Below are 18074 nucleotides of genomic sequence, written 5' to 3'. Positions count from 1 at the left end.
TTAAACAGTGCATCATGACCAGAATTAGTGGATTATAAATCCTAGTTTGTAGTAATCATGACTTTGTAGTATCCTAACTAATCCTCTGGTCTGGGTAATCTTTCTTTTATTTGCTCTCTTGGGATCTGATAGTCATAGAATTCATCTAGTCCTATAACTATGGCTGATGAACCCTATTCTACAGTGGTCACTTCTTTATAACAATTCAGTTGACTCTGCTTATTCCATAAGAGTAAACATAAGCCATCTCTAAGGAGTTTCTTTAGCTCAACTCCAAAAAAATGTACTTTTTGTATTTCTATTGTGGTTTTGTTCTTACAGAGTCATATGCTGTAACCACTGCCCTTTAATGAACCCCATTATGCATTTTTCTCCATTTATATCTGCTTATATCCATATGAGGTAAACATCTTATCTCATAAGATGCATGAGAATTAGAGTCCTTAAGTAATGAGCTCATTTAAAGCATTTCATTATTCAATCAAGAAAATGTCCAAATTTAAATGCATGCATTATAATAATTATTAGCACTCATTATTAAATACTAAATTAGAATTGATTTTCTAAATGGTCTTCATATATTGGACATTGTACTGAGTGATATGATTTTTAACTGCTTAACATAAAGTCATTTAATGACATTTATAACTGTGAACATCAGTGTAAGTTTTAATGAAATGGTAAATAAAAGCACATGGAGAAATGGTTCTTTGACAGAAATGGTATGTTTTTATAAGGCAGGTATAAAATTAAGAAATTAGATAGCTGTGAGGAAAAATGACAATGCTAGGACTCAGGAAAATACAGGCATTTCTGAATAAGGTATGAAAATCGACAGATATCAACAGCTATGTGATCCCAACAGAATGTCGTTCGTTTTTTAAACTGAGGAAGCTTTATTGAGTCCTGAATCTCCACAAACACTCAGTGAAATTTCAAGAGTGATGGATATCTTTGCTGTCCAACTGGAGAACTGGAAATGAACAGAAAATTGACATGCACATAGAAAGAGAAGGAGTTACAGACTTCCCAACTCTCAGTCGAGCAGTCCTCAAACTGCTCAGCATACAATTACAGTCAACTGCATTATCCTTAAGAAGGGATGGATCCTTAGAGAGTCTCAAATTTTACTTCACACAGTAACCCATTTTCTTTTCCCTCTAATATTTTCAAAAGTTAATGGCAAAAGAAAAAGGTCTCAGTTTTCCAGTAAGGTTGACAAAAAGGGAGTGGACTCTTTATACTGGATCATCCACTTCTGGCAATTACAGATAACAGAGAGTTACCAATAAAAATAGAATTCCCATCAACCACTAAATAGACTCCCACTGAGGAACATACTGGAGAAACGTGAACAGATAAGACAGAAGACAACCATATGGCTGCTCCTAATGACCCAATAAATACAAAAAAAGTGTGGTGCCTCTAATCGGTTCTAAACTAAAATTTCATTTGTATGTTGTTTCTAGCTTTAAGGAAGGCAAAATGCCAATTCTCATTTACCTTTATTCACACATTACCAGGGATTTAAGATAGTAAAGTATATAAAAATAATCTCTTTTTTTTTATACCTCAAGATTTTCTTTTTCCTTCTTTGTTCTTTATCCTGCCCCTCACACCAACCAGCTCAAGTTCTATCTCAGCCTTCAAAATATCCAAACTAGTGAGATTCCTTCTATTGCTAGTCATAATCTTCCACATAAAAGCTCACAAACAAAACAACTAACAAACATACAAAAGGGAGAAAACGCACTGCATCCTGTTCCTCTGTCACCTCCAAATTCCAGGTGCTTTCCCCAAGGAGCCTCCCACAGCAGGGCTCTTGCAAGAGGGTCCTTCCTGCCGGAAGTTACCCTCCCGCTTCGCCACCAGTAACTCTGACTCAGCCTGCAGATCCCAGGGCTGGCCTCCACTCCTCCAGTCAAGGGTGCCCTACTCACAGATTCTAGGCAGACGCCCTGTTTCACGCCCTTGTAACACCCTGGGCCTCTTTTCCATCTTTCCTCGTGATAAGTCCAAGGTCATCAGGGCTGAGAGGACCTCCGTGGAAGCAGAGGATGTTGACTTTGCACACACAGGAGGGCTGAGCCTACTATCTACCAGACAGCAGGCAGCTAACAGTACTTCATGGGATGAATGACCCTTAATTTTCTATGTCTTTATTCCTGTCATTTCCTCTGCCTCACAAAATGCTCCTAACCTTGACGACATCACTACCTGTGGAATTTCTACTACCTATGCCTCAGGCCCGCCTCCTCCAAAAAGCCTTCTTTGGTCACCTCTGTTAAAGGAATTCCCTTCTCTGAACTCCCACAGAACACTTCTTTGTGCTGGTCTCATGGCCTCTGTGATATACCAATTTGTCTTATTTCTTCTCCCTTATTCACAAAGTGAAGTCTTTTACACTCCTTCATATCTGTCTTTATCAAGATGTAGTTTGTGGTAAAAATCATCACTGGCCTACATGTCCGACCCCACCCTGACATTTTCCCCAAATGATGACAGCAGTAAATGAAATATTTCCTTTTCTATTCCTAGAGCCTGGCGTAGAAGACATGCTCAATGCGTATTTTACTTGTGTTGCTGAATCTGGGTTGCAGTCATTTCTGTAAAGTCTTATCTCCCCAACCAGACTTCTGGTTCTTGAAGGTCAGTCTTTGTTTTCTACACAGCGCATAACATAACACATAAATACCTGTTATGAAAATAACTATATTTCTCTGAATGTAAACACACACATTTTAAAGTATATTTCGCTTTTCAATCTTTAAACATAAAAGTTTTGTCTTCATCTCATAAAAACACTCATGTATTATGGTCAGCACTGCGTTTATTTTCTAGAACTCTGAGTACTGAGGGGGATGATAATTACCTACTTTAGGAAATTCAGATCTGAGGACCCCAAACTATGTTTGTTTTCTAAGAAATATTAGTGGAAGTAAATGTTTCACTACATGTGCGTCAATAGTGCATGAAATTCTTCTCAGTTTTGATTTTATTCTCCATATGTTTATATTTTCTATGCTACCTCTCAAGTTTGGTAAAATAGCTTTAAGTATTTTTTTTTCAGCATATATCTGAAAAACTAAATTTTATCATGGCCCTTGGTAACTTTTTGAGAGCTAGCTTGACCTGAATAAGAGGGATGATGGTTTCTTGATGACTCTGCCACCAAGGCATGATGAAGTGTGGGTCTCCAAGAGCCATCAGTCACCTGCTTGAAGGATCAAGAGGGTGATTTCCTGGTTGAGAAGCAGGCCTCATTCTCTTGGCCCATTACTCCCACATCTTCCTTCTATTCTCACTCCATTAGCCTCTTGTGCGTCTGCACGGAGGCTATCGCAGGCTGACCTCTAGCCCCCAATCCCTGATATTTCCATTTAGGTCTAATCTACCATCCCAGTGGAAACATTCAGTGATGTTTACAGTAGTATTTAATCTTTCTTTGCTCCAGTTCTCAGAATTTCCTTTGTAAATCTACTGAAATTATCTTATTACATCTATTGCTATCTTCTCTGGTAGATCCATATACCTTCTCCCCTAATCTAAAACCTAACAGTCTCGAAGTGCACCTTTTTCTGGTTAATCGTGATAAATTCCTTTGTTGTGTCTTTGTTGTCTGGGGCCCTTGTCTAAAGTCAAAACAAAACTTCAACACAGCCCCTCACTGACATATCTGGCTTTGGAATCATTCCATGGAAAGATGAGAAATTAAGGAGTAACTTTTGAAGCCTCTGGGGATGATAAAAGTTGATCATATCCAAACAGCACTGTGGTAATATGCATGATTTTCTTCTGTATACGAAATAAGATATAAATTATAGCACAGAGAATCACAGATCATCAAGTGAAAAAACAACTTACAATTCACAAACAACAGAATTTTCCTGGAATTGAGGAGGCAAGAATTATTTTCAATATTTAAAATATACATTATGGAAACCGCCCATTTGCTTGAAAAATGGCATCATAAACTAAACCAAGGTTATGTCTGTGGGACTACGGTGTGGATATTGGTTATCTCATGTGCATAGGTATTCTGCTATATATACATGCACGGATTTCTGGTACCTGGTTTCCTTTCTTTGGTGATTAGTTTTTTTCATGTAACAGTACAAGAGTCTTTAACAATACCATTTGAAGATGACTGTTGATTTAATTTTCCACTAAGTTATAAAAGAGCTCAGATAAAAATGGGGTTATGTCACAGAAAAAGAGAAATTGAATGGAATTGAGTCTAGACTTCAGAGCTGCACAAATACCTGTGGGTTCTTAAAAACTACCTCAATTTCTTTAGTACTCTTAAAAACTGACACATTTTTTTCCATAGCAGACTAATTTATTTATAAACAAAATTTTAAAATTTTTATTTAAATTTGCAAAATTTCTGCCAATTCCATAATAAAATATGTATCTTTCAATTCTGCCTTAATTTTTTTTAAAATGACACTTTTTGTTTTCAAGTCCTCAAAACTTGATTTAGAAATGAACTGTCCTTGAGTCTGAATGCTTGATCAGTTTTTGAAAAATGCTATAAGAAGTTTCTAGTTTGTCACCCGAATTGCATGTCAGAAAACAAAGAACATTTTGTCCTGCTTAGATACCATTCAATCATAATCTGAGTTTGACTGCAAAACTTTCAGAATTCAATTTTATTTAGAATTTAGAAAATATGACTGTAGGATAGTGTAAGGACAGGGAGACCATTTCTCTTTGACCAGAGCAGGGCAGAATGAGAGAGGAGTCAATGTGTTCTTTCCTCTTTTACTTCTGTTTCCATTCTCCACCCTCCACGTTTAAGCACCCAGCAGCCCTTTGGGTTCAATGGCTCCCCTGGAACCACAAGGGTTGGGATTGTTTAAATACATATTTGGAGATGTTTGTGCCACGTTGATTATTGCATTATGCAGAGGAGTTTGGGCAACGTAAGAATATGGAGCTCCTTTTACATTGTGCAAAAAAAGGCTTTCATTTGTGACTACCTCAGGGACACTTGCAGCCTCAGATCTTTTCTTAAAAACGAAACAAAGCCAACCTTCCATTATTATTAGATATTGGAAAAAAATAAGAACATATAGTTTATACCAGGAAACCATCCTGAGAAATCCTGAGACTCATTTTGTGAGATCCTACTCAAGCCTAAAACAACAACAAAAAGAAACAAAAAGAAACACAGAGCCCTTCAAGGATAGTAATTTGATTAAACTAAAACATTAATAAGAAACTTTTTGGACATAAAATATGCAAATGACCTATAAATAAAAAATTTTACAGTATTAGGTGACACTTATTTACTATTCATTTTGCTCTGGTCAACATCTTCCCAGAAGATGAAATCAAAGAGAGAGACTATGAATATTAATTAACTTGCATTCAAACTAATGTTCCAGTTGACATATACTGAGCCTAACAGGGAAAATGCAAGAAATAAATTGCATGTTGAGTAAGATGAAAACTCTCCATTTGCTGCACTGAGTTTAATAATTATGTCATTTATTATAATTCAGGGGATAGTTTTTAGTATCAAGCTTCACTTGAAATAAGTCTTTGAGCTATTTTAACAGATTTATCTCAACTGTTTCTGATAAGAAAGAAAAGTTCTATGTAAAAGAGCTTAACTAAGCTTAACTTAGTTCTATGTAAAAGTTCTATGTAAAAGAGCAATCTAAAAAAGAAAGTTTTCTATTGTTTTACACAGAATTTCAGTAAATATTACTCCTCAGAAACATAAAATATAATGCATGCTATAGGCTAAGTAGTGAAATCAACATCCTTTAATAAGCATAAAAATCATGACCTTGGTTATTTATTACTTTGAGGTTTGCTACGATCTGAATGTTTGTGTTTTCCCCAAATTCACATGTTGAAACCTGTTTCCCGCTGTGATGGTATTTGGAGTTGGGGCCTTTAGAAGGTGATTAGGTCATGAGAGCAGAGCCCTTATTAAAAGAGACCCCTGAGAGCTCCCTCACCCTGTCCACCACTTGAGGACACAATGAGCAGACGGCCCTCTAAGGCTCAGGAAGTGGGCTCTCAACAGACACTGAATCTGTTGGTGCCTTGGACTTCCATCCTCCACAGCTGTGAGAAATAAGTATTTGTTGTTTATAAGCCACCCAATTTGTGGTATTTTTGGTATAGCAGACTGAACAGACTAAGACAAGATATAATTGATTTCTTTTTCATCCCAGGGACTATCCCTTATCCTAAACCCCACTGTCAGACGTGAGGGAAAAATCAACAATCTCACAGTTGGCTAAGAAACCCTTAATTACCATAAAAGCACCACTAGGCCAAAGGTGTTCACAGGAGAGTGTTTGATGGACAGGGAATACTCACTTTTAAAAGTTATGATTCAGAACTCAGGAATAATTCCTAGAGAGCAAGGCTTCTGGGTATGCGTTAGCCTACATGTGTGCAAGTAAGAAAAATATACATCCCCCAACGCACAAGCACAAATATCTTCATTGTTTAAGGTATCATAGGCAAAATATAAAATGAAGATTTACACAGAAAACTTAAAGTCTATATCACATCCAATGTTGAATTAATTTCACTAATGGAAAAAAAATCCTAATTGATTCTGTCCCTCTTAATCTCAAGCACACAGCCTTGGAATTGACTAGAATTGTTTTTATAATAAGGTAAGGTGCCTTTCAGAACTAATGTGATGCTCCTTCTGAGATAACAGTGACTAGTGTAGAACTGAATTTGTTTCAGATTTCTCTGTCTAAAGTGTAGGTAGGGTCAAGTTTATATCTGTAGTCTTAAAAACCAAGGTGAAAGTTTACTGCTATTTAAAATGATCTAGTTAGATGAACTTTAAGTGCCTAAACATGAATTAAGAATACATTATAGACCCTGCTCTTTTGAACTTTAAATATATGGATATTTTATTCAAGTGATAGAAATTAAACATTTTTATAATAATATAATACATAGTGTATAAAATAGTGTCAAAATTTAAAATACTCTACAAATTTAAATATGATAAACTACTTAAAGTGCCTATCTTCTCATCTTCTTAAGAAACAAACACCGCACACAATGCTTTAGAAAATAGAAGTCATGGTTTACATTTGGCTGCACTGTAAAAATACAATCCAGAAAAATGGTTTTAAGATAAGAGCAAAGAAGAAGGAATTAAACGACTCATATTGAGCAATTCTGCCCACCCACTGGTATAGTTATTCAGAAGTGTGCATACCTTCATGTCCTTTATTTAACCATTTATTTATGTTCATTAGATATGGGAAAAAAATAGTTCACTATGACAATTTTTTCCTCCTTTCTTAAACAGTATCTTTAAATAATGTTATCCTCTCTTCTTTTATAAAAGTAGCATTTATGGTTCTAAATACTCCCTTTAAATACTAATTTAGCTGCATCCCAAAAGATTTGATATGTGTTATATTTTCATTATTGTTTGATCCCGTATTTCCATTTGGATTTTTTTTAATTGACTAAGTTAACTGAATTTCCATGTTTAAGAGGTTTTTATGGTTATGTTTCCGTTAGTGATATTTAAATGACTTAAAACACGATCAATTGTTGAAATGTTCCATATGTGCTCAAAAAAGGGGTGCCCCTCATGGTTGGGTGTAGCACTCAGGATGCCACCCTGCTCAGTGGTTGTGTTAGTAGGCTACGGCTTCCTGAGTTTGCACTACTGGAGCCCTCAACTCCTCAGAGAGTTAGCTCACTATCTTCCCTCATGGTTACAGCTTCATCTGTACAATTTGTTAATTCTGACAATTTGTCCTTAATGTATTTTATATCCATGTTATTGAGATCATACAAGTTTTAAACTACTATATCTTCCTGGGTTATTGAACCTTTCATCAAAATCTACATTTTTTTTTTTTTTTTCGGTACGCGGGTCTCTCACTGTTGTGGCTTCTCCCATTATGGAGCACAGGCTCCGGACGCACAGGCTCAGCGGCCATGGCTCATGGGCCTAGCCGCTCCGCGGCATGTGGGATCTTCCCGGACTGGGGCACGAACCCGTGTCCCCTGCATCAGCAGGCCGACTCTCAACCACTGCGCCACCAGGCAAGCCCTCGAAATCTATTTTTAATAATGTTTCTTAACGTTTAATAATGCTTTTTTTCCCTAAATCTATTTTATATGCAATTAAAATAGTTTCAACAGCCGTGTTCGGTGACTATTTGTGTGGTACATCATTTTCCATTCTTCCACTTTCAATATTTTTGTTCTCATATGTTTTAGGTATACCTTTTGTAACCTCCATAAAGCTGGATTTTCTTCTCTTAATCCAGTCTAATAATCTGTCTTCTAAACTTTAGTTAGTCCATTTACATTTAATTTCATTAACTGTTATATTTGGTTTTATTTCTACCTTTTTTTTTTTTTGGTGTGTGCTACTTATTTGTCCCATTTTCCTCTAATTCACTCTCTCTCTTTTTTCCTTCCTTCCTTCCTTCCTTCCCTCTTTCCCTCCCTCCCTACCTCCCTCCTTCCTTCCCTCCTTCCTTCCCTCCTTCCTTCCTTCCTTCCCTCCTTCCTTCCTTCCTTCCTTCCTTCCTCCCTCCCTCCCTCCCTCGCTCCCTTCTTTCTTTCTAACTTGACACCTGTATTGTATTTCAATCCCCTAGATGGTAATTCTATACAATTTAAATGCATTTTTAACTTGAGTTTCATGTTAAAAATGACTGGTATAACTAGATCACTGGGGTAGGAATTGCTTCCCAGTGGGTTATACGGGGCAGCTTCTGAGGAGGCCCCCAGGTCATGGTTCAGATGAAGTCATCTGAACTTGGAGGTGATGAACCTGGCATGGGACCCATGACCTTGCAGGGTGTGGTTGTGAGCACCTCCTGGGAGAAGAGGACTCTGTGACAACGCCCTGAGGGGCATCTACCATGCTGTGCACTGGACAACTTTGCACTCCTGCCCTTCCCGGGACTTGAGGCCCCCAACCCCATGTGGTCCCCCAGCAGGGGCATGGTGAGGAAGCCTGGGCACTGGAGAGCAAGGACTTGAACCTGGCCAAGGCACATGAGACCCAGCCCTGAGCCTATAAACTCATGGTGTTCAGAAAGGCCTTTGAGGAGAAGCAGCCTATTTACCACCAGACAATTCACAAGGGAGAAGAACCCCAAACGTGTCGGAAGTGTGAGGGGTCCTCAGAATTACACACCAGAGGAAAGCCTTCAAGTTCACTAACACACCTCGGCAGCCAGCTGAGGAGTGCACAGGGGTGAGGAACTGGCTGAGAGGCCAACACAGAGCTGCCTGATCTTATGGCTTTTCAGGATGAGCTTGAGGTTTGAATTTTTATGTGAAATCTCCTAATTGTATAAAATGTTGGCATTGTTATTTTATAGCTTTACTGGGGTATCATTAACATCAAATAAACTGCACATGGATAAATAGCCTACGTTTTGACATACATATACATCCATGAAGCCAACACCACAATTAAGATACTGAACAATTTCTCATCCCCAGAGATTCCTCGGGCCCTTTTTAGTGCCATCCTCATGCTCTGCTTGCCTCTACCCAGTCCCTAGGCAACTACTGATCTATTTTCTGTCACTGTAGATTGTTTGTGTTTTCTAGAATTTCACATAACTGGAATCACGCAGCATCTCCTTTTTTGTTTTTGTCTCACTAGCATAATTATTTTGCGGACCATCTGGGTTGTGTCAGCAGTGACTTCCTTTTTATCACTGAGCAGTAAACCACTGTATGGCTCTTCCAGTTTGTCTACACACTCACCTGTTGTTGGACATGTGGGTTATTTCCAGTGTGCAGTTACAAACAAAGCTGCTATGAACATTCATGTACCAAAAACAAGTTTAATTTTAGTCACTGTCTTTCCTTTCTGGTGAAAAGTACAAAGATCCTAGAATGCTTTAACTTTATGTTTGATGCTTACATGCAATATTGTCCAGAAACTTTATTTATCTTTACATATATTTCCATTCATCAAATATTATCATACTGATTGTTACATTTTGTTTAGGTTTCTCTACATTGTTTCCAATCATTCCTTCTCGCATTTCAGGCTTTCCTTCTGGGATCATTTTCTTTCTTTCTGAAATAATTTAACTTAAAAATATTTGAAAGGTTTAGATGGAAGTTAATTCCCTGAGTTTCTGTTTACCTGAAAATATCTTTTTGGTTGTTGATCTTGTCTTTTAAAAGTTTTTCTTAAATACAATCTTAGTTTAGCATTTATTTTCTTTCAATATTTTGAAGACACTGTTCCTGTGTCGTCTGCCTTCTGACGTTGCTGTTGGTTTAACAACTATTGATTGTTTCTCCTGTGTAGTAACCAGTCTTCTTCATTCTCTGATGCTTTTAGAATCTTCCTGTTCTGCAATTTCAGTGATCGATTTAGGTGGGGCTTTCATTTTATTCCTACTCCTTGGGATTCTTTTTTTTTTTTTTTTTGGTGGTATGCGGGCCTCTCACTGTTGTGGCCTCTCCTGTTGCGGAGCACAGGCTCTGGACGCGCAGGCTCAGCGGCCATGGCTCACGGGCCCAGCCGCTCCGCGGCATGTGGGATCCTCCTGGACCGGGGTACGAACCCGTGTCCCCTGCATCAGCAGGCGGACTCTCAACCACTGCGCCACCAGGGAAGCCCTCCTTGGGATTCTTGAGTCTTAAAAATTGTGGAAAGCTCTGCTTCATTATCTTTTAAAATATTACCTTTCCACTATTCTTTCTATTATTTTCTTCTGGAAATCTAATTTTACCCACCATATTGTTTAACTTCTCTTTTATATTTTAAATCTGTTATATTTTCTGCCTGCATTTTGAGTAATTTTATCAGGGCAAATTTCAGATCTAAGTTAGAATTGCTGTTTCACCTACTTACCTGCTCTTTAGCCCATCTAGTCAATTTTGTGTCAATTATAGTTTTTAATTCTAGAATTTCTCGTGTTATTGTGTGCATGTATGTACATGTGGGCGTGCATGTTTGTGTGTGTGTATTTAATCTTTTAATCTGACTGGATATTTCTGATAGTCTTTTGTTTTTTAATCATATGTGCGCTTTCATTTTTTAAACACATTAAGCATACTTATAGTCTTTCCCAGGCAACTTTAATCTCTGTGTTCTTTCCAGGTTTGAACTCTGCTCGCTCTCATTCATGATGGCATGCTTCCATCTGTGATTTTCTGATTGTTAGGTCATGCTCTGTGAAACTTTATCTGAGGGAATTATTTTAGGACTCATTTGAGAGCACAGGTCTCCTTGGGAGGATGTGGGTTAGTCTCAGCCCAGTTCCTGGCACTGCCAACTCATGGCCACCCTAAACAACATTCTAGACTCAGGACTTTATAGAAGTGCACACAGAAAGAGTAAAATTTAGCCCCAAACTCAGGTAAACATGGGTCTGTGCTTACAAATTCTTAGGAGTAACATTTCTACCTAGAGTGAAAACAAAATAGGCAACTATCCCCAGCACCTTCCTCTCTCCACTTGATCCCAGGAGGAAATCATGTTTTCCAGGAGGTTCTTCATGTAGAATTCTATGGTTTCACTTTCCACCTTGACAAGGCCCTAAACTCACCAGCAGTCTCCAGTGTTTGCCTGGTCTGAGGCTGTAGCACCCGGTGGTGAGTGGCTTTAGCTTACACAGTTTCCTTTCTGGAGTCTAGCCTTCTCTTACTTTTGGGCATATGACCTTTTCCTTACTATGTTGTCAGCTCAGCTGTTCTTTAAAAATATGTGTTTGGAATTCAATTCACTACTTTTATATAGTGTGCACTGCAAGGATTTTTTAGGGTGTCGGTTCACCATGCTGTCCGAAATAAAGCTTCAGTATAAACTGATTTAGATGAAGCTCTGTATACTGATAAACAGGCGAGGTGAATATTCAACAAGCAAAGGTCGTGATTCTCAGCCCTAGCAACACAGTAGCCCTGTGACCAATTTGCAGCTAAATCCTTAAAGATGCAAGATTGTCTATCCTGCTATGCTGAATCCTCCCAATTAATATGAAGGTACACAGAGGCAGTCAGCCTGTCAATGACTGAAGTAGATTTTCAAAGGAGCTCACATTGCTGTAAAGATGATATGGAGATCATAATGTGACATGCACCAGAGGATTTAAATTATTATTAAATGTAATTATATCTACATGGCATGTATACTATAATATATGCATACTACATCCACATATATACACACAAATACAATTATACTTAAGAAATCTGTCCTACAAAGTATGTATACTTTAATTTCATCCCAATAGCAAACTTGTAAGACTGTATTGTGCCTCGATATCGGCGAGTGACGCACAACTCATTATTTTTCTTCAGGATTTGCATTAATAAAGAGCTGTTCAGTGTCCCTAGTCCCATTTGATGGAGAGTGATCATCACTGCTGCTCACTGCTGTCTCTGTAGCCTTGCAATCATCCAGCAGATTGGAGAGAGAAGACACATCTAATGATCCTAGCTCAAACACTCTACCTGTTGCTGTTGACAGACTTTGTTCCTTAGAGAAGATATTAACTGTCAGCTGGCTGTGACAGTTTGTGAACTAACTTGACATTTGTGCTGGCGCCGTAAGAGTATTTACAGCTCAGAAAATATATATAATCAGATTATGATGGACCCAAGGATTTGCAAAGTAAAAAGTATAATACACAAGTTATAAACATGACCATAATGATAAAATTATTTAAAAAATAACTTCAGTGCTTAGGCTCTCATTCCAGAAATACCTTCTCTATATGAAACACATGGTGTATGTTTGCAAAGACAAAATGGATTGCAGAGAACAGAGGATGGGGATTCCATTTACAGCTGGTCATTCATTCTAAATTTTTTAACAGCCCACTATGTCAGAAAACTGCTAAGAAAGGTAGAAAGAGCAATTTTGAATGATATGGAATGTAAATGTAAAATATCACAGCATTAGGAAAAAGATGAACATTATAGCTTTGTTATTTTCTTTTGTCAGACTCTGAACAGGATCTTCTTTATATTCCATGAACATCACCTTGTGAGGAATTTAAATTGTCATGTTTCAACATAATCACCCAAAGTGGTTAAGTCTCTAGGAAAGTGACACTGGAAGGCAATGATACAGGCAGAATTTTTCGTGAATATTATGAACACTTTTGAATCTTATAACACTTTTTGTAAATATAAAAGTGGATGGGAAGAATCAATTAGTGTTTTGTCTCTAATCTCATTTCCTAGTAAACATTGGAGATGCCATAATGAAAGAACAGATTTGACCAGTACTTACTGCTCTAGTCCCAGGACAGTTTGGAGACTGGCATTCACCACTCATCTGGTTTGGGATTAAGACATCTTCCCAGCGAGAAGGACCCTTTGAGAAAAAAACAGCATATACTTGGTGCACAAACTGTAATTCAAATGTATTCCCTAATACATTTTCTAAAATCTATTTATGCTATAAAACGATAATGAAAGTAATATGTAATGCAAAGATTTTCAAAGTAAGATACATAGACCCTGGGGGTTCTCAGGACTCTTTTGGGGGATCTGGTAAGTCAAAACCATTTTCATCAATGTACTAAGATGATATTTGGCATATTGCTCCAAACATGTATCACATGTACATGTAGTAGTTTCCCCACTGCAGTTATATTTAATTGTTTAAAAATTTAAATAATTTTCTTAAGTTCATTGCAATTTCAGTTGATAACTTTTAAATGAAAACACACATGCAAGTCTCACTCAAAAGGACTGTCTGGGGGCAGCAGTGCAGCACGGGGAGGCACACCTGGAGGACCGCTGGGCGCAGTCGGCAGGCTGAGCAGAGGCACCTGTATCTCCTCTCCCTCCTGAGGCCCCGTGAGAATTACAGTTAATAACTAGCAACATGTAAAGCCATAATACTAAGAAAAACAGAAGGCAGAAATTTGGTTGAGAAGAGAGTTCCACACTTTTCTGGAAATCTGCAGTAGGCTGCAGCAGAGGAGGGGACCTCTGTGCCGTGCAGGCCCACAAGGAGCCCAAAGGCTTGAGAAAAAGGAGGCGGGAGAGAAAGCAGAGTGAGACCTGGAGCAGCAAACAGGGAGAAAGTTACAATTTAATAAGCAGAAGATCCTAAAAATCTTCTAGATAGAAAGGTCAGATCCCCAGCTTAGAAACATAGAATGCAATGAAACTTTCTGTGCATATCACAGATATGAATTTTTCATGCGTTAATTTTTCAGGGCCCAAAAAGCAACAAAAACATTTATGTAACAATTCCTATAATTGTCACATAAGTACTACTTTATCTGACAAACCCTTGTGTTGTACAAGGAAATTACAGAAAATTCATTCACAATTTTCTTCTTGATCTCAGACCATAACAAAACATACAGGTAATAAAACTGAATAGAACTCCGTTGGATATGAGAATTCAACATAATAAAATATATGTGCTAGTTTATCCATACTACTCAAACTATTAGTATTGAATGCTATTGCTATAACCATCCTGAAAATAGAAACAAATTTCCCAGTTAATTTCTGCCATTAGAAAGCAGTTTTAACTTTGCTCCTTTCTAGTTTTAGAAAATATAAAATGTTAATTGGTTATTCATTGCATATATTGTTTTAACAGTTGCATGGGTAAGGCATTTATAATTAACGGGCTTTATATAGGAGTAAGAAAGGTGTCAAGGCCACAAGATTAACAAGGACTGCAAATCACATGGCAGCCCAAGGGAGCTATGGATTAGAATGCATCAAGGGGAGAATACAAAAAAAAATGTATTTTATCTCTCAAAGGTATAGGATTGGAGAAAGACATCAGAAAAAAAAAATGTCAGAACAGTGTGAAATACGTCTTAATAAAGAATCGTGTGGCTGCTTTTTAGAAAACTTTCTCCTTCTTGTCCAGTAGTAGTTACAACCAAGAAAAATACATAAATTATTTGAGCATCTATATCAGGAGTCAGCAAACAATGGCCTTGTTGGCCAAATCCAGCCTAGGGTTTGCCTTTGTACGGCCACAACCTAAGAATGGTTTTACATTTTTAAATGGTTGAAAAGCATAAAAAGAAGAGCCTTTTGTGGCACACGAAAAGTAAATGATATTCACATTTCCATGTCCACAATGAAATTTATTGGACACGGCCATGGTTGTTCATTTATGTATTGTCTATGCTGCTTCTGCACAGCAAGGGCAAAATTGAGCTGTGGCTCAATAAGCCTAAAATATTTACTATCCGGCCCTTTATGGAAAAAGCTTGCCAATCCTTGACAGTAAATAAAATGTTCCAGGTTCATATTGAACATACTCAAAAATATTGTAGCAGCATTTTGGCTACCATATAATCTTATTCATTTGTACAAGCAGCTGCATTCTGGGTCTCAAGTGAGAAATTACTTCAATTAAAACCTTAGTACTGTTGACCTGTGAAATCTGAGAAGGCATTGATAGAATCCAGTGATTCAAGTAGCTTGAATCAGTAAGAGAGTGGAAAATTACAACATTTGGGGATTTGTCTTGATTAATGCTACCACCAGCTGAAAATCGTGAAGCAGAATATTATTTAAATACATTTATATGATGCATGTAAATCAGAAGTTCAGAAAAATGACTCAGTGGCATAATAAACAGTGATAAAACTCTATAAAATATGAGTCTTAAAATAATATTTATTCTTAAGAATTCCAGAACAAATCCACAAGTCATTTTGGCTGTGTCTTGTCACGTCCAATCAAGTGGAAAATTGAAGTACTTAACTAATTCTTATCCGAATATCACTCTGACAAGCTTCAGACAGGCAGTTTAAGCAAAGGTGTGGTTTTTTCCTGAATTATCTAAATCAGTTCTATAATCTGTCCTTCATAGGTGGGCATATACACTGCTCCCTAAACAAATTATGCGTTATGTTTTACAAAATGTTTCTGCAAAGTATTGGCACTTACAGGTTTTGAAAAGGGTAATTTTAATAGTATTTTTTCTACACTTTTACCAATTATCTCAGGTTATCATCAACTGTGTTGCATTTAAAATAGCCTCTTGGGGCTTTCCTGGTGGCACAGTGGTTGAGAGTCCGCCTGCCGATGCAGAGGACACGGGTTCGTGCCCCGGTCCGAGAGGATCCCATGTGCTGCAGAGCGGCTGGGCCCATGGGCCATGGCTGCTGGGCCTGCGCGTCCGGAGCCTGTGCTCTGCAGCGGGAGAGGCCACAGCAGTGAGACGCCCGCGTACCGCAAAAAAAAAAAAGCCTCTTGAATGATTCCACAAACATCTAAGTTGAATAATTAAATTTAAGGGACTAAAATTATTTTGAAAATTATACTACTGACATAATACAAGGACAGCAAAACTGTCTTTAAGACAACTATACTCAGAGGCTTCCATCCACCCTCCTAACTTTTCCTCTCCGCCTGCAATAAAATGATACAGAGAAGGAGAGTCAAAGTTCACCAACCTGTTGAATCCCAATTCCACCAATTATTAGCTATATGCTCTTGAGCAAGTTTCATGTTGCTTTTCTAAACTTAGCATTCCTCATTTGAAAAGTTAGGGATTAAATAGCTCCTTCACAGGGATTTCATGAAGATTAAGTGAAATAACACCTGTAAGACTGCACAGTGCCTGGCACATGTTGACTTATTTAAAAATGCAACTGTTGAAAGCAGGATTTCTTATTTCTCAAAATAGAACTCCCCAAGTACGATTATGTTTAATTTTGTAGATAGATAAGCAATAAGATGCCAGTTTCAAGGGACCAGACTTAACCCAGTGGGTTTTTCATTTCTTCCTTTTTCTCAGTTTCCAGATTACCCAACCATTCCCCAGGGGTCATTCACTTTCCAGAGCATGCTGCTATAACTCTCTCAAAGCATGACTGATATTTCCATCAGTCATATAGTAACCTTGTTCTGCATCTCCCTCCGTTTGATTTTAAGATCTGTGCTTCTAATAAAGCTAAGCATGGTGCTATGATTATAGCAGAGGCTCAATAATGCAATCATTTAATAGTAAGCAGGGAAAATAATAGGGAAAAGTCCTTTGAATCAATACATATCTACCAACCAAACAATACATATCTACTAAACAGCTCTTAAACTCTGTATTCTTAGAGTTTACAAAAGAGAGAAGAATCCTTTTTCTTATAGGTTTTATGGACTAGCCACAAAGACTGAGGCTGTAAATTAACTGAGCACACCCATTCAAATGAATAAAATTAAAAAGGAATATTCATACCAAATATCGGTCAGATATAAAACAAATGAATACACATATACTGCTGGTGCAAATATAAAATGACACAGTCAGTCTGGAAATCTATTAGGCATTTAAAAAAAATTAAACATACAACTAACACATCACTTGGCCATTCCACTCCTAGATAATTGACTAAGATAAATGAAAACGAGTCCACAAAAAGAATTGTATACAAATGCTCACAACAGTTTTATTCATAATAGCCACCAACTGGAGACCACCCAAAATATGAATGGATAAACAAAATGTGGTATATCCATCCAATGGAATACTACTCAATAATCAACAGTATTACGTTACTTATAAATGCAACACCGTGGATGATTCTCAAAATTATGTGAGGGAAGGAAGCCAAATATGAAATAGAATATATGCATGATTCTGATTATATAAAATGCAAACAGATCTATAGTGGCAAAAACAGATCACTGGTAGCTTTCGGGTGGGGGCAGAGGGTGGAATGGGCTACATAAGAGCATGAAGAATCTTTTGGGGGTGTTATGGGCTGAGTTGTGTCCTCTAAAACTGCATATGTTAAAGTCTTAATCCTCTTCAGAATATGACTGTTTTGGAGATAGGGTTTTTGAAGAGGTAATTAAGTTAAAATGAGGTCATTATGGTGGACCCTAATTCAATGTGACTGGTGTCCTTAAAACAGATGTCCTTAACACATGGGATTGGGACATAGACATGCACAGAGAAAAGATCACGTGAAGGCACTGAAGAAGACAACCATCTACAAGCCAAGGCAAGAGGTCTCAATAGACACCAACCTTGCTGACAATTTAGTCTCAGATTTCTAGCCTCCAGAATTGTGAGTGAATAAAATTCTGTGGCTTAAACAACCCAGTTGGTGGTACTTTATTATGGCACCTCTAGCAAACTAATA

The 18074-nt window shown here is 37.6% G+C and overlaps 1 protein-coding gene across 11 annotated transcripts in view; it reads right to left on the bottom strand.

Annotated features, from left to right (window-relative positions):
- The window catches only part of LOC113606908 (1-acyl-sn-glycerol-3-phosphate acyltransferase delta), a 1415842-nt gene that overhangs the window by 755897 nt on the left and 641871 nt on the right, over positions 1 to 18074 (bottom strand). For all 11 annotated transcript variants that reach the window (XR_003427759.1, XM_027081831.1, XM_027081775.1 and 8 more), the window contains exon 5: positions 13232 to 13315. Coding sequence is in view for 10 of the 11 variants with exons in the window: in XM_027081831.1 (XP_026937632.1) it covers positions 13232 to 13315 (84 nt within the window). In the remaining variant the exon portion in view is untranslated. The remainder of the gene's footprint in view (positions 1 to 13231; positions 13316 to 18074) is intronic.

The sequence above is a fragment of the Aethalodelphis obliquidens genome, unplaced genomic scaffold (genome assembly GCF_003676395.1).
Source record: "Aethalodelphis obliquidens isolate GAN/ISIS:26980383/991018 unplaced genomic scaffold, ASM367639v1 scaffold3, whole genome shotgun sequence".
In the NCBI taxonomy this organism is placed as follows: domain Eukaryota; kingdom Metazoa; phylum Chordata; class Mammalia; order Artiodactyla; family Delphinidae; genus Aethalodelphis; species Aethalodelphis obliquidens.
This window is presented reverse-complemented; position numbering and strand designations above follow the sequence as displayed.